General features: G+C 41.3%; 1 protein-coding gene across 1 annotated transcript in view; it reads left to right on the forward strand.

Annotated features, from left to right (window-relative positions):
- GLI3 (GLI family zinc finger 3) overlaps window positions 1–21,286 on the forward strand; it is a 407,618-nt gene that overhangs the window by 372,437 nt on the left and 13,895 nt on the right. The window contains exons 13-14 of the mRNA XM_070728251.1: window positions 14,441–14,605; window positions 15,507–15,797. Of these exons, the coding sequence (XP_070584352.1) occupies window positions 14,441–14,605; window positions 15,507–15,797 (456 nt within the window). The remainder of the gene's footprint in view (window positions 1–14,440; window positions 14,606–15,506; window positions 15,798–21,286) is intronic.

A 21,286-nucleotide genomic window follows, 5' to 3' on the forward strand; every position in this document is an offset into this window, starting at 1 on the left:
CTGGGTGGCATAGAAGTATAAATAAATAAACAAATAAATAAACACGTAAATAAATAAATAATTTTTTTGAAAAATATTTTTTAATTAATTTTTAACAAGTTTAATATACACACAACATAAAACAGTGCATAGTGAAATGTGCCCACCACCCCGACACACACACAAACCCCACCACCAATCGGGGGTGTTTCTTATATAATCCACTTTGACCCAAGAGCAATATATCTATTTACATATTATAGAGTGATTCCAATTTATTTCTTGTAGCTTGGTCTCGGATTCTACTCATCATATATCGTTTTACCTTGTCCCACCGTCCCATCAGTTGTCTCAATTCAGTTTCATTATCCAAATTTATCCTTTTAACAATAATTTCAAATTGAATATGGTCCACCATGTACCTATACCAATTTTGCATTGTCCATTTTGTTGCATCCTTCCAATCCAAAACTATTACCGCCTGAGCGCTTTCTATTGCTGCTTGTTTTATTTCTCTAAATTCTTCCATCTCATTATCCTCTTATAAATCCAGATAGGCCGTCATGCCTATCCTCCTTCTTATACATTCTTCTTAAAAGAAACAAAAAACCTTTATACAACAGGGGCCATCATTGAGGGAGCTGTGATTTGCGGATGGGCAGGGCGATCTCTCTCTCTCTCCCTCCCCTCCATTCAGCGCAGCTATCTTTGGTGATTTGCACCCTAACCAGGTCTGATTTGCACCCCTCACCCACCCCCGAAAAGTCAGCGTCAACCTTTCATAATTATGTTTTGCTAGCCTGCCTCTCCTCGCATGCACGCACGCCATGGCTCTTGGGCTTTTCTTCCTTCTCGCGAGGTGAGACCTCCAGTGGTAGCAGCACCGAGCAATGGGCATGACACGACTGCCGCTTTTTCCGCTGCCTCCTGTTTCCTGGAGGGTTTTTTTCTTTCTGTTTCTTCCCGGCACCGGGAAGAATATCGGCAGGGGTGGGAGGGGCAGATCAGCTGCCGGCCATGCCAGGTGGTGAGAAATGGTGCCGGCTCCACCGCACAGCATTTGAAAATGCTTGGTTTTGGCCTGCGCACCCCCGCACGCATGCAGGCTAGAGGGAACATTGGCTGGCGTGTTGTTTTTTGCCAGTATCAAATGGCCACTTTCCATGCACTCTCCTTTGGGAGAGGGGCAGGAATGAGTTACATGCATCCAAATGTCATTCACCACTACATCCCAGGACAACTTTTTGTCAATTGCAGTCCACATCCTAAACATTTTGTCATACTGTAACCAGGCGGGGCCGTCATATTCATAATGGGTTTTTACTATAGTATCCATGTACTTCATCATGGCTTTTGCCTGGCTGATGTCTTTTTCCATCCTGACGTAAAAATGTGTCTTGAAACCGTATAACCAAGAGCTCAGGCTCCTATCTATCTTTATTTTCTTTTGCTTTTCAGTACCACCCTCCTCATCCTTTTCTTTCTTAGGTATTTCTCTGTTTAAAAGAGAGAATACGTCCACATAATCACCCCTCCATATTTTTTATTTCACTGTCTGATGTGAATGAAAACCTAATATGGTGTGGGAATATCACCACGACAGAGAGGCTGCATCAGATATTGGAGCAAGAAGGGGGCCTCATGTTGGACATTCTTGCATTTGTTGTTCCTTGGGGCCATATTTACCTTATCACAATAACAGAAATTAGTATTCTGCCCTGTGCATGTGTTTAAACAAAATCTTTGCACTGAGTATGACTCAGCAGGCCAAGATTCACGTAATGAATGTGAAAATAATCAGTAAAAATCAGAAGAATAAATCTACAAACAAGGCAATTAAACTCTAATTTTAGCACTACACTTTATGTATAGATGACCAATGCAATACTACTAGCAAATGTTTTATTCTGAGCATGGGTATGTCACCAAAGAAAAAGCTTCCAGCTAAATATAGATCAGCAGGCCAACCTCCACTCACACTTGTTAAATGTGGGTGCAATCAATCAACCCACCAAAAAAAACCCCTCCAAAAAGTGGAATTAAACTTAACTTAGGCGTAACTTAGAAATAGCTACAGGAGCAACAAGCTAAAAATAGTTAAAGCTGGCTCCCAAAAAACACCGAAACTCAGCTGTAAAAGGAAAAGAAGCTCCTCAGCCACGTGTCGTTGCCTGCAGCTCCGATCCCACTGCTTCTTCTCAGTCTTTACTTGTCTGCTGTCCTTGTAATCAAGCAGGAAAAATGGAAGAGCTGGGTAGTTGCCGGCCATTAAAAGGCTGCTCACCCTGCCCAGCTTGCTTCCCGAATCTCGTGACTGCGCAGGGCTGCTGCACAAGACCTCCCATTGAACCAGGAAGTTGGTGCCATGTTATCGGCACCGATGCAAATGTCGGCCCGGCGCCAAAAGCGCCCAGCCTCTCAATTTTTGTGGGAAGAGAAGGACTCTTTTTGTGAAGTATTTCTGGACTCTCTCAATTGTATTGATATTAGTTAAGCAATGTGGGTTCCATACAGGTGAGCTTCTATTCTAGGATAAGCCTGACAAATGTTTTGTAAGCTCTTGTTAGTAGATCAATATTACCAGAGAAGAAGCTGCGAAGAATTAGGTTAACAACTCTTAAAGCCTTTTTGGCAATATTTTTGCTGTGAGCTCTAGGACTTAGCTCATGGGATATTAGTACTCCAAGCTCTTTGACAGAGTGAGGGTCATCAATATGTTCAATTTCTCCAAGTTTATATTTAGTACAGTGGTACCTCTACATAAGAACTTAATTCGTTCCGTGGCCAGGTTCTTAAGTAGAAACGTTCTTAAGAAAAGCAATTTTTCCCATAGGAATCAATGTAAAAGAAATTAATGTGTGCAAACTCATTAGGAAAGAAATAAAAGCTCAAAATTTGGGTGGGGGGAGGAGGAGGAAGAAGAGGAGTAGAGTCGCTGCTGAAGGAAGAAGGGGAGGGGAGGGGAATAAAAAAAATCAAAAACTTTAAGGCTTAAAAAAAAAGAGGGACTCTGAAAGCAACGAGGAGGAACACGCGCCTCCAATACACCTGGTGCGAGACTGCCTCCCATACACTGCCTCCCATACACTTGCTGCTGCTGCTACCTGCTACCTCTTCCTTCCCATGCTGAAGGGGATTATCCCCTCTCCTCTCACTTGCTCGCTTTGTATCGGGTGCCTTTTCTTTGCAGTGATGACTCCTCGGCTGCCCAGAGCGAAGGGAGCGTTGCCCAGAGAAAGGAAACTGCTTCATTTGCTCTAGATTGTCAAAGCCTCCTTTGCGGCGCAGGCGGAGTAACAGTCGGACAAAGATGGTTGGGTATAATGGGGTCACTTTATTAAACCAAATCTAAATTAACTACTTAACCAATTAAACCACGTGACCTGCAGGGATGCATAAATCAAATGGGGGCGGACTTAACTTTCAACAACCTCATCTGAGCAACTCTCGGGCGAAAGCTCCTTGCCTGGGCGTAGGGGATTGGTAAACTTCCACCTGCCCCCTGCCCCATGCCACGCCCCCATGGCGTGTGGGATGGCTCGCCCCTGGTCTCTGGTAAGCCCCAGCCAGCGAGCCCCAGGAGCGACCCCCTCCCCGCACCCAAGCCGGTCGAGCCCTGTAATCCGAGAAGGAAATCGCCCCTCACCTCACTAGAGGTGCCCCAAAGGAGATCACACAGTTGCTGCTTATGCCCATTTCCGCCCCCTATCGGCCACAGCAGGGGGTGAAATTATAAATTTATTCCCCCTGCTCCCCCCCCTGCACATAATTGTGCAGGCACCTCTGCAGGTCTGCTATAAATATGTCATTCCCCTCATCTGTCAAATGTACCCCGTCCCGCCTATATAAAGCTAACTGGGATGCTCTAATATCAGGGTGATCTATCACTCCACCCCCCGCCTGAAGCACCCACTTCTTCACTGCTCTGTTGACTCTCTTCCTGGCCCCATCCACAGCCTTCGGGTCTTTGGCATGCCTCCAGCACCTCCGTGGTAATATATTGGACCACAACACGCGTGTGTCCGGCCACATTTCCCAAATCACCTGTAAGCCATCCCAAATTTGCCACAGCAAGTCAACACCCGTCATTGCTCCCAGGTCGTTCCCTCCCACATGTAAGACCAACCATCCCGGCACTCCTTGCACTTTCCCGCTGTTAAATAACAGGGAAAGCAATTCAAACCACCGTAGTCCTCTACGGCCCAACCATTGGACTTTCACGTTCCGGTCCAACTCCAACTGCGTGCCGGGAGACGTCTCCTGGGCCCTCCTTTCCACCCAGTACACCATACTGTGGCCGCAGATCAATATCTTGCAATGTGTACCCTGCTTGTCATCTAAAGGAAGGGAGGAAACAAAGCAGCATCAGAAGAAAAGGCGCAGGCTGCACCCCTTCCCGCTCTACTCACCTAAGGGCGGATGTATGTCCGGAAGGCCGCTAATTTCCATCGGTCCATGGCTCATATATCCTGTGGGCTGAAGCCCTCCTCGGCTGAAAAGGAAGCTGCGCCAATCCTGAAGGAGTGAGTCCCATACCGCCTAGGGTCCAAGCCCAGCTGGGACAAGGCCCTGGTCATCACTGCCCAAAACTGGTATCTGGTGAGAGGCCCCCCGGAGGAATGACAAAAAAGCGGGCCCTGCTCTCTGCCCCTGAGGGCCCAGTATGCTGAAATTGCACCCACGGGGCACACCTTCCTGTTGCTAGTATGTGAGAGCTTAACTGTAACTCCCCATCCCTTCTGGTCAGTCTTGGAGTGTCTCAACCACAGATACACAGCACCCCGCCCGAATCTAATATCCTTAGCCGTCAGACCACGGCCGGAGCTATCTAACCTGGATGCCGCCAGAACCTCACTGATGCGGAAAGCCCCAAAGAACAAGGTAACTGCAGCCGCGTGATAAAGTGCTGCCTCGTAATCTGAATGGCACAGCCTGTCCCACCTGTCACGCAGCCCTACTAGGTGAGCTAACTTGAGGGGGCGCCTACTGTCACCCCGGACTGGACCCTTTTCCCTGATCCAACCGTCCAGCATTTTCCTAACCCTGAAATCTCCCGTGGTATCAGGAAAACCCTTTGACTTAGCTATAAAAGCTAAGCCTGCCAGCTTGCCCCGGATTGTCTGGGCTGCCAGCCCTCGATGCTTGCTAAGCGCGCAGAATTCGAGCAGCTGCTCCATCGGGGCCGGCCAATGCTGTTTGTATCCCCTGAGTTGATGGAAAGCCCAAAATTCCCTACCTGCCTGCTGGTAGGACCTCCTGGTGCTCGCGGCTATGGACATATCCAGTGACTTGCTTATGTCAGCCCTCCAATCTGCCACAGGTGGTGGGGGACTGGCTCCGGGTGTTCCTCGGCCTGTGGGGCAAGCAGCCGGAACCTAGCCAACTGCCCCCTTGATAGTGCATCAGCCACTCCGTTCCTAATCCCCGGGACATGGTGTGCTCAAAAGAGCATGTTACAAGCCAGGCACCTCACCACCATATGGCGCACCAGCCCCATCACCTGCTCATTCTTTGAGGAAAGTGTGTTGACCAAGTGTACAACCACCATGTTATCACACCAAAAATGCACCGTCTTCCCTGCGAAACTAGGGGACCAAAGTTTGATGGCCACTACGATCGGGAATAATTCTAGGAATGTCAAATCCCTGCAAACCGCTGTTGCCCGCCACTCCTGTGGCCAGTCAGCCCGACACTATTCTTCCATATGATGCTGAAACCAGCCGTCCCAGCCGCATCAGACTTCACCTGCAAGTCTCCTTTCAATAGCATATCCTGTCTCCAGAACGATACCCCATTGTATGTATCCAAGAATTGCTGCCAAACCCCAAGGTCCTTCCTAACACTAGCTGTCAAGCGAATCTGGTGGTGCGGCTTGCTCAGGCCGACCGTAGCCCTATAAAGTCTATACATGAACGCCCTCCCCGGCGCTATCACGCGGCATGCAAAGTTCAACAGGCTAGCTAGCTCCTGAACCTGCTTGAGGGTCACCCTCCTGGCTGCCCGAACACCCGCCACTGCCTCCTTAAGCCTCGCCAACTTGTCCTCCGGTAGCCTGCACGTTTGCGCCACCGAATCAACCTCAATGTCTAAAAAGGTAAGCCTGGTGGCGGGTCCCTCGGTCTTCTCATGGGCAAGGGGCACGCCTAGATCTGTACACAAGTCCAGGAATCCTGACATCCCCCTCCTACATTCACCAGTGCCCGCAGGCCCCGCAAAAAGGAAATCATCGAGATAGTGCACCACTGACCTACTCCCTGTGCCCCTCACATGGGCCCATTCGAGAAACGAACTAAATTTCTCAAATAAAGAGCATGATACCGAACAACCCATCGGTAAGGCCCTGTCTACGAAGAAGCCCGTCCCTGACGTCAGCCTCTCGCTATCGCCACCGGCCCCCTGCTGCTTGCCGCCCGTCCCCTGAGATCTCCTTCCGCCCTAGAGCCGCCTTCTCCCCCCGGCCTCCTTGCCTTCTTAGACCCAGGGGACTCTAGCCAAGCCTTCTTGGGGGCCCTCTTCCTCCCCGTACGGCGGGGTTCGATGGGGGGGTTCCCTGTTCGGCATCCGCCCCTCCCCCGCTGCCATCAGCTGGGTTTCCACCCTCCCCTTGCTTCCCCGAGCCATTACAGCAGCCACCCGAAAAAAAAGCCTAATTGCCTTGACCCACGCCATTAATCCCCGCCCACTGAACAAGCCTGAAGGCCGATGCCGAATCCTCCGGATTGCGCCGTCTACCCTCTTCCTCAGCCGTGGGGTGGGTGGATTCCTGTCCTTCGCTGTCTGCTGCTGCTTCCGGGTGCTGCTGCTGACCCAAATGCCGGGCGAAGAGGAATGGCACCACGAGGCAGCCCCTTATATAGGGCTGCCTCCCTCATCGCCCCTCAGCCAATCGGTGCAGCGCGCACCCAGATGACACCACTGCGGCCCCCGGTGCTGACGTGGGGCCACAGGCTCTGCCCACAATGGCGGCCTCCTCCTGCCCACGCCGCAAACACCGCTGGCTCGGTAAGTCGCCGACGGGCCTAAGCGCCACCAAAAGGCTCCTCTGGCAGCCCAGAAAAGCCCGAGATGGCCAGGATTAAAGGGGGAATGGCAGGAAACTGGCCAGGCCTTTGTACCGCTCTCAAATTTCCTAGGAAATTTTTCCCAGCTCGGGTTCATAGAAACATAGAAGACTGACGGCAGAAAAAGACCTTATGATCCATCTAGTCTGCCCTTATACTTTTTTTCTGTATTTTATCTTAGGATGGATATATGTTTATCCCAGGCATGTTTAAATTCAGTTACTGTGGATTTACCAACCACGTCTGCTGGAAGTTTGTTTCAAGGATCTACTACACTTTCAGTAAAATATTTTCTCACGGTACTTTTGATCTTTCCCCCAACTAACTTCAGATTGTGTCCCCTTGTTCTTGTGTTCACTTTCCTATTAAAAACACTTCCCTCCTGAACCTTATTTAACCCTTTAACATATTTAAATGTTTCGATCATATCCTCCCTTTGCCTTCTGTCCTCCAGACTATACAGATTGAGTTCATTAAGTCTTTCCTGTTATGTTTTATTCTTAAGGCCTTCCACCATTCTTGTAGCCCATCTTTGGACCCGTTCAATTTTGTCAATATCTTTTTGTAGGTGAGGTCTCCAGAACTGAACACAGTATTCCAAATGTGGTCTCACCAGCGCTCTATATAAGGGGATCACAACCTCCCTTTTCCTGCTTGTTATACCTCTAGCTATGCAGCCAAGCATCCTACTTGCTTTCCCTACCGCCTGACTGCACTGTTCACCCATTTTGAGACTGTCAGAAATCACTACCCCTAAATCCTTTTCTTTTGAAGTATTTGCTAACACAGAACTGCCAATACAATACTCAGATTGAGGATTCCTTTTCCTCAAGTGCATTATTTTACATTTGGAAACATTAAACTGCAGTTTCCATTGCTTTGACCATTTATCTAGTAAAGCTAAATCATTTACCATATTACAGACCCCTCCAGGAATATCAACCGTATTGCACACTTTAGAGTCATCAGCAAATAGGCAAACCTGCCCTACCAAACCTTCCCCTATGTCACTCACAAACATATTAAAAAGAATAGGATCCAGAACAGACCCTTGTGGCACACCGCTTGTAACCTGTCCCTGCTCAGAATACTCACCATTAACAATAACTTTCTGAAGTCTACGCTTCAGCCAGCTGCAAATCCATTGAACTATCCAGGGATTAAGTCCAATCTTCACTAATTTATCAATCAGCTCTTTATGTGGAACTGTATCAAAGGCTTTGCTGAAGTCCAGGTAGGCAATATCCACGGCACCACCTTGATCCAACACCTTTGGGACATAGTCAAAGAAATCAATGAGATTAGTCTGACATGATTTGCCTTCAGTAAAGCCATGCTGATTTGGGTCCAATAAGTTATTGTTTTTTAGGTGCTGATTTATCCTCTTTTTGAGTAGAGTCTCCATCATTTTAACTACAACTGATGTCAAGCTAACTGGCCTGTAGTTACCAGCTTCTTCTCTACTGCCCTTCTTGTGGATAGGCACAACACTGGCCATTCTCCAATCCTCAGGAACATCTCCTGTTAACAGGGATTGGTTAAACAAATCAGTCAGGTGGGTAGCAATGACAGATCTGAGTTCTTTAAGAACTCTGAGGTGGATGCTATCTGGACCCATTGCCTTATTTATCTTTAATCATTCAAGTTCTTCTAAGACATTGTCTAAGATCTAAGATCACTGGAGCTGAATCCGTACAGCTGGAAGCAATGCTATATCCCTCTATAGTATTATATTGTAAGGTGTCTTTTGAGAAAACTGAACAGAAGTAGCTATTGAAATGGTCAGCGATCTACTTATTCCCATCAATGCAAGTATTATTCCCGGTACTAAGCTTTGTGATGCTGCAGTTTTTCTTCTTCCTATCGCTAATATATCTGAAGAAGGTTTTATCCCCCTTCTTTACAGATTTGGCAGTTTCTTCCTCTTTTGAGGCTTTAGCAGCATATATTATCTGTTTCGCCTCCTTCTGTCTCATTTTATACACCTCTCTATCAGCTATACTTCCAGACTCTTTATACCTCCTATAGGCAGCCTTTTTTTCATTGACTATAGCCCTTACATCATTGTTAAACCATAGCGGTTTCTTCTTCCTTTTACCTTTAGTTATTTACCTGACATACAGGCCAGTGGCTTTTAAGATGGCCTTTTTAAATACAGTCCACTGGGTGCTCGCTCCTGCCATTTTATCCCTCCCCTTTAATTCATTATTTAAATATTCCCCTATTGCATTAAAATTTGTTTTCCTGAAATCCAATACTTTGGTTGTAGTATAGGATTGCTCACAATCAGTTTTTACATTAAACCACAAACATAGGTGGTCACTGCAACCTAAATTTTCTCCCACCTTAACCTCTGAAACCCAATTCACATTCGTAAAAACTAAATCTAGAATATTCTCCCCTCTAGTCGGTGTCTTAACCAGCTGTGCCAGAGCTGCTCCTGTAAAGGCCTCTACTATATTCTTACTTTTGCATGTAAGGGCACTGGGGATATTCCAGCCAACATCAGGCATGTTGAAATCACCCATAACTACAATATCTCCCTTTACTGCCATTTGGGTAATTTCATCCACCATGTTCTTGTCATATTCCTCAGATTGCCCTGGAGGCCTATAGATCACCCCAATTCTAATGACAGAACCTTCTTTATTTTGCATGCAAACCCAGAGAGTCTCCAGATATTTACATGTATTTTGAATTAGTGTTGTTTTTAGACTTTCCTTAACATAAATGGCTACTCCACCTCCCCTTCTCTCTATTCTGTCCTTCCTATACAGTGTATATCCTGGTATGGATATTTCCCGTTCATTAGAATCCTTAAACCATGTCTCAGTTAAGGCAACCAGATCCAAATTATCTCTAGATATTAGGGCCATTAACTCACAGAGCTTGTTGCTCAAGCTTCGAGCATTCGTGCACATTACCCGAAGAACATGATTTTCATTATTAGTTTGCCCCTTATCATCAACAACTACATCTATTTTATTTGCAGCTCCCTTTTCATAAGCTTCCAGAAACTGATTTATCCTCACTGGTCGGGGACAGAAATCATCCACATCAGTTACATCTCTGTCCTCTTTACCAAGTTTAAATGCCTGTCCAAAAAAGTTCTGAACTCCTCACCGAGCACCTGGGTACCTCTGTATGATGGATGCAAACTATCCCTCTTAAACAACTCCCTATTAGACCACCTACTGACATCATGACTTACATAGCGAAAACCTTCAGCTTTACACCACTGCCTTAACCACACATTAAACTCTCTGATACAAGTTGTTTTATCCTCCTGGCCACAAACTGGTAACACCTCTGAGAAAGTCACTGAATCAGTTATTTTACCCAGCTCCACACTTAGACATTGGAAATCTCTTTTTACTACATTAACGTTTCTCTGGGACAAATCATTTGTGCCATGATGCACCACCACATCAATGTTATTACCTTTACTCACAGCCTTGACAATGAGGTTCTTAAGTAGAAAATGTTTTTTAAGAAGAGGCAAAAAACCCTTGAACACCCGGTTTGTATCTAGAAAAGTTCTTAAGTAGAGGCGTTTTTTAGTAGAGGTACCACTGTATTTGGATTCTTTTTTCCAATGTGTAAGACAGATCATTTAATGATTGAGATTTGAAGTTGCCTGGTTTTGGACCATTCAGATACATGGTCGAGGTCTTTTTGAAGGGTAGCAGTGTTGTCGGTGATGTTGAATAGTTTGACATTGTCGGCAAAGAGAATGGAGTTGTTAGTGATATGATCACAAAGATCATTTATGTATAATATGAAAAGTGTTGGTCCTAAGATACTACCTTGCAGGACACCACTGTTAACAGGAGCAGGATGAGATGTGGCACTTCCTATTTTGACCACTTGTTGTCTATTAGATAGGAATGCTGTTAACCAAACGTGTAGTAGTCCAGAGATGCCGTAGGATTTGAGTTTCAGAAGAGTTTGTTATGAACAACATATTCAAAGTCTTTGCAAAAGTTGATATAGATTGCATCAATTGAATTGCCCTGGTCAAGTTGAGTGGTCCAAATGTTTTTGTAACGTAAGAGTTGAAAGTTACAGGATAATTTTTTTCTGAAACCAAATTGTTTGTTGGAAACAAGGTTATTAGTTTCAAGGTGGAGTGTAATGGCTTGGTTTATGATTGATTCCATGACTTTGCAGGTGACACCACTCAAAGAGATAGGTCGGTAATTTTCAATGTTGCTTGGATCTCCTTTTTTGAAAATGGGGATGACTGTTGCATGTGACCATAGTGTGGGTAGGGAGCTAGTACTGAAAGATTTATTAAAAATTATGTTCAGAGTTCAACCAAGGTGGAGGAGAGCTTTTTTAGGAAGTATGCACATAGTCCATCAGGTTCAATAGATAAAGATGGTTTTAGGTTGTGTAATGTCTTTCTAATGTTCTTTTCTAAAAACTCAATTTGGATAAGATCATTGAGGTGCGGCTAGAAAATGTTGGACATGAAGACTGAGCTGAAGAAGGTATTGAATAGGTTTGCTTTGACTGATTCACCATTATCGTCTGTGTTGTTTGAGTGGGTGGATCTAGAGTCTTTGAGTTATTGTTAGCAAAGTTATAGAAGGCACAAGTAGACTTGGTACTAAGAAGGTTTACTTCTTGGGTGATGTGATAATTGGTGCATTTGGTCTTTATTTGGTGACACAAATATTTGTAGCGGCTTATAAAATTTGAAACGTGGCCTGATTTTTATGCCAAAGAATTCTTTTTTTGCATTGGAGCTTTCTTATTTTTGTGGGTAATTTGTTTTTCTTAGTTTTGGTGAATATTAATGGTACGTATAATTTGATGACTCTTTGTATTTCAAGTAAAAATACGTTGTAGTAGTCTTCAGCAGAGATGCAGTCAGGGAAGATTGTGTGCCAGTCAAGAAGTGTTAAGTAGGCTTCAATGAGGTTATAGTTGGCCTTTTTGAAGTTATAGTTGGCAGTCCTTTCATTGTTGGTTTCTGTGAGGGTGAATGTTCAGATAAAAGTCGATCATGTATTGGTCACTGTTGCTAAATTCAATTTAATTCAATTTATTAGATTTGTATGCCGCCCTTCTCCAAAAACTCGGGGCGGCTAAAGGGTAAAGGGTTATTTTATTTGTAGTCCATAAATGGAGTGAAGACTATTGCAGAAGATGAGGTCAAGACAATTGTTAAGTCTAGTGTTGTCAATAACTAGTTGATATAGCCCTAGGCTAGTAATGGCATTGAAAAGGGTTGAATGTATGGGTTCAGTTGAACATTCATTTAGGGTCCAGTTTATATGTGGTAGATTTAAGTCTCCAAGAAATATAAGAGGCTGAAGTTGGGAAGTTGCTCACATTAGTAGCAGATTGTAGTAAGAAAAGGAATTCAGGTATTTTATTAACGATGCTTCTTGAGTTCATCAGTTTACATTTGAGATTAACAGTGGATGGTGTTGAGGAAGTAAGGGATGTGAAGTAGGGGTGTGCATACCTAGTCTTGGTTTATTGAGAGTTGGTTTTGAGTGGTGAATAATTATAATGCATAATAATATATAAATATGTCCCAAATCTGTTATTCAATATTTTGGGGGGGATGGGGTGGAATAGAGTTGAAAGAAATTGAGCATCTTTTCTATAAAATGATATTTTGCAAATGTCATTTGTCCTGAATCAGCCCTACAAAAATATAACAGAATCCATCTTCAGCCAGCCAGATATTTCATGAAAAAAGTATTAAGGCAATAGGATGTTTTAAGTAACTGGATTTCAAGATATATATCCTTTCTACATAACATTGAACAAGTTATTAGGATAAATAGGTTTGAAAAATAATCTTCTACAAGTACAGTATGTTGTTGTTTTTAAATAGGTAGTTTAATAAATGTCCTCATATCTTATGATATTGAATGTTATAAGAATTTCCACTTGATGAGTTTTCACCTGTAAGACTACCAGGTTAGGGAAGGCTTGATTAGTCCTTTTTAAAAATCACTACGTTGGACTGAATTAAATTCAAATGTATATGCATGCTGTCTCTTTTTGTAGGGTAGTCAGACACATTACTGTATTTTTGGTGTATAAGACGCACCTTTTTCTCCCTAAAATGGCTGATAATTAAGATGTGTCTTATTTTCTGAATGTAGCTTCCCCCCCCCAATCCCTAACTAGCTGCTAACGATCTTCCCAGCTCTTACCTTGCAGGCTCTTTCATTGTTTCTCTCTCCGAAGAATGTTTTCCAAGCCCTAAGTCATTGCAGAGTTTTTTTTCATTACTCTAACTTGCTCTTAGTAAGTTTCTTTCTAGTCCTAACCAGGTGCTAACAATGTTCCCAACTCTTACCGGCTTGCAGGCTCTTTCATTGTTAATCTCTGCCAAGAATGCATTCCAAACCCTGTCTTTGATTTTTTTTTTCATTCTCTGTTTGCTCCAAATGTTTCTTTCCAGTCATAAACTGGTGCTAACAATATTCCCAGCTTTTACCAGCTTGCAAGCTCTTTAATTGTTACACTCTGCCAAGAATGTATTCCAAACCCTATTTTTGTAGGAGGTTTTTTTCATTGCTTTACTTGTTCCAGATATTTCTTTCCAGCCCTTACCAGGTGTTATACCAAGCTCTTTCGTTTTTACTATTTGTGAAGAATGTATTCCAAACCCTGTCTTTGAGGGGGGTTTTCATTGTTATACTTGCTCTGAATGTTTCTTTCCAGCCCTAATCAGGTGCAAACAATGTTCCCAGCTCTTGCCCGCTTGCAAGCTCTTTCACTGTTAATCTCTGCAAAGCCCTAAGTCTTTGCAGGTTTTTTTTTCCATTGGTCTACTTGCTCAGACAATTTCTTTCCAGGTGCTAATAATGTTCCCAGCTTTTACTGGCTTGCAAGCTCTTTCATTGTTACTCTCAGAATAAAAAAAATTAAGCCCTTAACTGGGGGATAAAATAATGTACTGAAACTGACCAGACTCATATTGCTAGCCAGATGAATAACTGGTAAGCAGATTCTTTTCCCTATTTTCCTCCCCCAAAACTAAGGTGCGTCTTATATTCCAGTGCATCTTATACTCTGAAAACTATGGTAATTATAAAATCCTAGGTCTTTTTTTTTGTCTATTACTTGGTAAACATTTATAAGTTTAAAATCTTGCCAGTGTCTTATCATATCAAAACAATTTCTTATTTCTTTGTGTAAAAGCATCCTTCTTAAACTATGAAACTAGCTAGGCTTTTATTTTATTTTAAAGTTATAGCAAGCTCCTTTAAAAAAAAAAGAATAAAATCTAGGACCTATTGCTACTATCGCTAGAACCTGAAAGCTGTGTTGTCTTTGATGTGGAGTATTTTATTGTATTATTTTTTTTCCACGCATCATCTTCTATAAAGAAATGTTTAGAATAATGTAATAGTACATTTTGCCCTCAGTTTGAAGGCTGTATGAAGGCCTACTCCAGGCTAGAAAACCTGAAAACCCACTTGAGATCTCATACTGGAGAGAAACCATATGTTTGTGAACATGAAGGTTGTAATAAAGCATTTTCAAATGCATCTGATCGTGCCAAACATCAAAACAGAACTCATTCTAATGAGGTAAGAAAACAAATGGTTTGTATAATCTTCAAACAATGCATAAGTGTAGTGCTACCAAAAGTATTTATTATAAAACATTTATTTATGGTTCACCTATACATTAAAAATACATAAAGCCATGAAACTCAGCAAAAAAAAAAAGATATACAGCAACTAATGGTTTCTAGAATCCAGGTTTTCTTTTTAAATTAAAGCTGCTTCAACTGCTGGGAGTTAAGGAATAACTTTGATTCTGCAACATCCAAATAAAATCCTGTTTGACTCATGAGATAGACCCAAACAATAAACCCTCTGATGGTTTTATAGAGAAGATTTGATCAAGTTTTTATGGTTGACGTCTAACTCAGCCAAAAACCAATCCTAGCCAGATTTCCCTGAAATGTGCCTGATGGTTTCTGTCATACAGTTGAATATTGGTTCCTTCTCTTTCTCACTCCAGCTGGAAGTATGACATGTTTGCTAGAAAAAAGCAAATACTGTAGATAATCTGCAGCTGCATCACTATCAGGTGGAGGTTGCCACTCCCAGTGCACTGTGCGTGCAGCTTCATGTCTCCAGCATGCACATGCACACGTCCAAGCTACATTAAATCTCATAAGGGGATGCATGCGTGTGTGAGATTTCATTGATTTTTTTTTGCTTCCTGGCATACAAAGGCAATTAGCAATTTGTGAAATGGGGAAAAGGGTATTAATGAAAAAGAACTACTGTGCTTGGGCTTAACAACCAGATTGTGATTCAAATTTTCCCATGACTAAAATTCAACCACATTATTTCTAGAGGTCACTCTCAGCTCAATTTGTGTAATAGACTTGTTAGAAGCAGGATAAAATATTCCATCCAATTAATTAAGACAGTGTATTCAAACCAAAACTAATGGTAACACTTTTCCCATTTACAGAAACCCTATGTCTGCAAAATACCAGGCTGCACAAAGCGCTATACAGACCCCAGTTCTCTTCGAAAACACGTAAAAACTGTGCATGGTCCTGAAGCGCATGTCACCAAGAAACAGCGTGGAGATATTCATCCAAGACATCCACCACCAAGAGATCAAGGCAGTCATTCCCAAACCAGATACCCAGACCATCTGACTCAAGGTGCAATTGGTGAGCAAAAGGGTCTCAGCAACACTACCTCAAAGCAAGAAGAATGCCTCCAAGTTAAAGCTGTTAAGTCAGAGAAGCCAGTGGTAAGCTTCTATTTATTTTTATGTATTTTATATAAAAGTATACATTGTTCATTAACATTATTATTACAGCATGGTTACATTTGGTTATTTCCCCCCCCAGAATATCTGTTTGTAATAATAATGAAGCTATATAGTTCAGAGGAACTCAGAAAACAGAAAACCTTTTAATGCATTTTCACATAATGTATTTGCTTATCTTGGTGACAGATGTAATATGGAGTGACAACTGAGTGTTATTTACTATCTATCTTGAATGGACTTGTATATCTGTAACAGTCTAACACCATTTAAAGATTAAAAATCAGTGGTAATTTACAATGCATAATGCAAAGATTATGAAAGCTTATTTATGTTCAAATGATTTTAATGACCGTCTTCCATAATAACTTTGTTGGCAAAATGCCTTGTTATCAAGCTAACCAAGTGTATCACAGTAGAATGCATTATAATATAAATCTGTCTAAATTATATTGGGTTGGCTTGGAAATTTAGATCTGTTACTGAACCTTCCAGACAAGTTTTATCTTTTTAATTCACATTCCTGCAGGACTCTTTCTTGTGAAGAGTTCTTCAATATTATTGGAATTAATATAGAACTTTCCCCAAGAATATACTTGCAATTCTAAAATTAATTTCTATCAACTAATAGAAAAAGCAGGGGAAGGGGCGGGGTCAAATGGCCGTGACAGCACGGAGTTCCCCATCTTCCTTGGGGGGACCCCAAATCCCCACCGACCGGGGGTTCTGGTTCTTTTGAACCAGACCTGATCCTCCATGAAGGGGAGGTGATGCAGGGGACGCAACTTGGGGTCTGCTTGGGGTTGGCATACCACACCAGATGTACCAGCCTAGTCTCACGGCAGCAGTAGTGCGAAGTCGGCCAAGCAACCATGCCTGAGTCGGCATCAGCCACGGAGACAATGCAATGCAGGGATTGAAGCTGAGCGGTAACACCTGGAAGAGGACGATTTAAGTGATGGCGTGTTGGAGAAAAAACTAAGCGGTGTGCTGCTGAGTGATTTTTGCTGAAAAGGGATCTGGAATTCTTTTTTTAAATTTTTTTTTCAATGGAATTAAAACTGCTGGAAATTGGAGAGGAAGCAGTTATTCAGCGGTGGGGCGAATAGCAGAAGGCTTTGGTTACAACATATTGCCCAAGATCTGATTATTTAAAAGCAGGTAGATTAAAAGACTTTGAATTTGGACTATTAAAGTATTATTTTCATTTATTTTTTCCCCTTTAAGATGTTGTTTTTAGTTTGCAATGAAGAGAATTAAATATGGAAATAAATATGGAACTAAAAATATTATAATCAGGGAGGAAACGAGAACTTGCCATCTACTGGTTGGAGGAGTTTCTTTTTTTTTTTTCAATTTTTTTATTAATTTTCATAAAATAAACAAACACACATACAAACACTAAACATAAAGTGGGGGTGTATTTCCCCCGCTTCTTTTGAAAGTGTACATTCAAGTACAGAAAAAGAATACATAATTGAATATATGTTAAATGTTAAAAGGTTTAGTAAATTTGAGTTAAAGTTTTACAAATCTTGAATACAATATGAATATTAGGTAAAATTAGTATAGAATAGTCATAAAAAAAATACCTTTAATATAATCTTAATTACTATAGTAAAATGCCATATTCATCAAACAAAACATTTAAACTAATTTCAACTATTATACATATATAGACCAAAGTTCTTAATATGTTACTTATACTTATACCTATAGATAAACTACTATGTCATAATCATCAAAAAATGCATTTAAGCTAGTATTGATATTGTTATCACCTAAGTAAAAACAAATACAAAAAGTTAACTAGAAATAAGTGTGTATATCTTATTTTTTCTTATCTATCCATTTATAAACATTGTTCCATGTTTCATAAAATTTAGTATCTTCTTGATCATTTAATCTTCTTGTCATCATGTCCATTTCAGCGCAATCTAGTATTTTAGCTATAACCTCTTCTTCCTTGGGGATTTCCTCCCCTTTCCAATTTTGCGCATATATTATTCTAGCCGCAGTTAATATGTGTATAATTAAGTAAAGAATTTCTTTCTTATAGGTCTGATTGGTAACTCCTAATAAGTAAAATTCCGGGGTATTATCTATATCTTGCTTTATTATTTCTTTTAATATTTTCTCAATCATCTTCCAATATATTTTAGCTTTACCACATGTCCACCATTGATGGTAATAGGTTCCTATATCCTTCTTACATTTCCAGCATAATGGGGATGTTTTGGGAAACATTTTTGCTATCCTATTTGGTGGGAGATGCCATCTGTAGAACATTTTGATTTGGTTTTCTTTTAATGAAACTGATTTGGTCATTTTCCAGTTATTAATCCAAACTTTCTCCCATGTATCTATGTCTATTTCCTTACCAATATTTCTACACCATCTTATCATAGTATCTTTTAAAGTCAACTCTATATTTTTATGAGCGATAAGAAATGTATATATTTTCCCTATCATTTTTATTGAATTAATAGTAATTAAATTGCTTAAAAGATTCTTACTTTTATTAAAAATATAAAGAGTTTTATCCTTCTGGTATCTAGATCGAATCTGAGCATAATGCCACCAGTCTATTATTATCCCTTCTTCTTGTAATTTAATCCTAGATTTTAGCTTCATCTGGTCATTTAATAATTCTTTATATCTATAAGTTATTTTCTTGTCTTTTATAGACTTTGGATGCGTTATTGCTTCTAGGGGAGCTAGCCATTCTGGGATATTTAAAAAGTGATTGAACATATGAAATCTTCTTTCAGGTGTTCAATAAATGTTCAACAGATGCTGGCCTTGGTGATGGACTTTATCTGTTTTGGTCATGAGGATGGAATGTGTTTGGAGTGAAAAAATAAAAAAAATATTTGCCAAAATTAATAGAAGAAGCTACAGTTCTCTGAACCCAAAGTTGTGGTTTCAGAGCACACTATTATATAAATATTCCATTACAAAATCATGGAATTTTAGGAAAATCAAATATTAAAAGCAAGTTAAATGTCTGTTAAAGTCTATTAAAATACTGCCCATACAGATACATTATTTATTCTGGAAATTGAAGATTTCATGATGTAACACCTGCCCATTAGCCCCAGAAAATAATCTGTTTTTGAAAGACAAATGTGAACAAGTTATATTTAGTTGTGGATTATGTGCTACTGCATATACTATCTATATTTTCCTGAAAGGTTACCTTATCTTAGAAATCTAGGCAAATTCTTGCAGTAATGTTAATATAGCATTTTTGGTCAATAAAGAGTGGGGAAAATATATTTTTCTCATTCTGATTTGAATGTATGACCTGTCCTACAATACACATGTGCAAAAGCTCTCTTGTTTGTCTTCAAATCTGATGCTGAATCAGAAATTGGCCCTGAGTGACTGAACATTAATGTAAAAGTATTTAAGATGTTCTAAAAAATATTTCCTAGTAAGGTTTAGATTCCAAGATCTGAATATCTTTAAGAGTGAAAATGCAAAATTAACTATTCCAGGAATAACATCAAATATACTTTGATGTAACATTGTCATTAAAATAACTGATTTGTGTGTGCATTGTACATTAACAATAAATGTCTTAATTCTTTTCTTTTACTAATCCAATGTTTCTTCTGCCTAATGCTTTTAACGTCATGTTCTATCTTCCTAAGGACAGTGGGTAATAAGGTGAGGGAATTTTAATTTCTTCACATTATTTTCATTGCAGTTAAACATTCATTTATTTGCTACTTTTAACCATTTCATCAGCTGTATTCATTACTGTTATAAAAGCATACTTCATAATAAATGGCATGCTATCCAATTAACTTGTAAAATCAGTCTTATATGGAAATGTAGATATTTGCCTATATATCCTTGAGTGTTCTTAGTTGTGAAGAATTTTCTAGCTATAAGAACAGGCTTCTGACTTTCAGATTCAACTATCATTTAACTGTAGCCATTCCAGTTGCAGTTCATGTTGAACTAATTAATTTAAAACATGCCACTTAAGACTGAACCAAATGCATATTATGCAGTATATTATTAGTTTTAGTAGAATACTTTGATGTTGCTGCTAGTTAATCCTGAAAGTTCTTGCTTACTTGTCTCAGATGATGCAGGGATCATGTTGTTATATTGACTATCCAGATTTTATTCCAAAACAAATTAGTTCTCAAGAATTAGTTCTCTGTCTATAGAGGTAAAATTGATATCAGATACCATAACAAATGTGTTATAAAAATACTGAAAAGGCTATTTGTTATATGACAACAGTGTAGTCAGTAGAATACAATTCCCATAAAAATGAGCTACATTGGTTGCCAATAGGTTTTCAAATGCAATTCAAATGTTGGTTATGACCTACAAATCCCTACATGGTATCAGATCAGATTACTTACCGGCCCGTCTTCTGCATCATGTGTTCCAGCAGCCAGTCAGATCCCGCAGAGTTGGCCTTCTCCAGTCCTGTCAGCTAGACCAGTGTTTCCCAACCTTTTTTGAGCCGTGGCACATTATTCACATTTAGAAAATCCTGGGGAACATTGAGCGGGGGGGGGGGGGGTAAAAAAGTTTGGACAAAAAAAATCTCTCTCTTCTTCCCTTTTGCTCTATTTCTCTATCTCTCCCTCTTTCTCTCTCTCCCTTCCTTCCTCTTTCTTTCCCCCTCTCTCTCCATCTCTTTGTTTCTCCCTTCCTTCCTCTCTTTTTTGCCCTCCTTCTCTCTCCCTCCTTCCCTCCCTCTATGTCTTTCCCTCACCCTCCTTCCCCCTCTTACTCCCTCTCTCTTTCCCTCTCTCCCTCTCTTTCTCTCTTTCCCTCTCTTGCTATCTCTTTTTCTCCCCCCTCTCTCCCTCTCTTGCTATCTCTTTCTCTCTCCCCCTCTCCCTCTCTCTTTCTCTCTCTCCCTCTCTTGCTATCTCTTTCTCTCTCTTTCTCTTCCCCCCTCTCTCCCTCTCTCTTTCTCTCTCCCTCTCTTGTTATCTCTTTCTCTCTCTTTCTCTCCCCCCTCTCCCTCTTTCTCTCCCTCTCTTGCTATCTCTTTCTCTCCCCCCCTCTTTCCCTCTCTCTTTCTCCCTCTCCCTCTCTTGCTATCTCTTTCTCTCCCCCCTCTCTCCCTCTCTCTTTCTCTCTCTCCCTCTCTTGCTATCTCTTTCTCTCTCCCCTCTCTCCCTCTCTCTTTCTCTCTCTCCCTCTCTTGCTATCTCTTTCTCTCCCCCTCTCTCCCTCTCTTGCTATCTCTTTCTCTCCCCCCTCTTTCCCTCTCTCTTTCTCCCTCTCCTTCTCTTGCTATCTCTTTCTCTCCCCCTCTCTCCCTCTCTCTTTCTCTCTCCCTCTCTTGCTATCTCTTTCTCTCTCCCCTCTCTCCCTCTCTCTTTCTCTCTCTCCCTCTCTTGCTATCTCTTTCTCTCCCTCTCTCTCCCTCTCTTGCTATCTCTTTCTCTCCCCCTCTCTCTTTCTTCCTCTCCCTCTCTTTCTCTCTCTTT

This window comes from Erythrolamprus reginae, chromosome Z (assembly GCF_031021105.1).
Source record: "Erythrolamprus reginae isolate rEryReg1 chromosome Z, rEryReg1.hap1, whole genome shotgun sequence".
In the NCBI taxonomy this organism is placed as follows: Eukaryota; Metazoa; Chordata; class Lepidosauria; order Squamata; family Dipsadidae; genus Erythrolamprus; species Erythrolamprus reginae.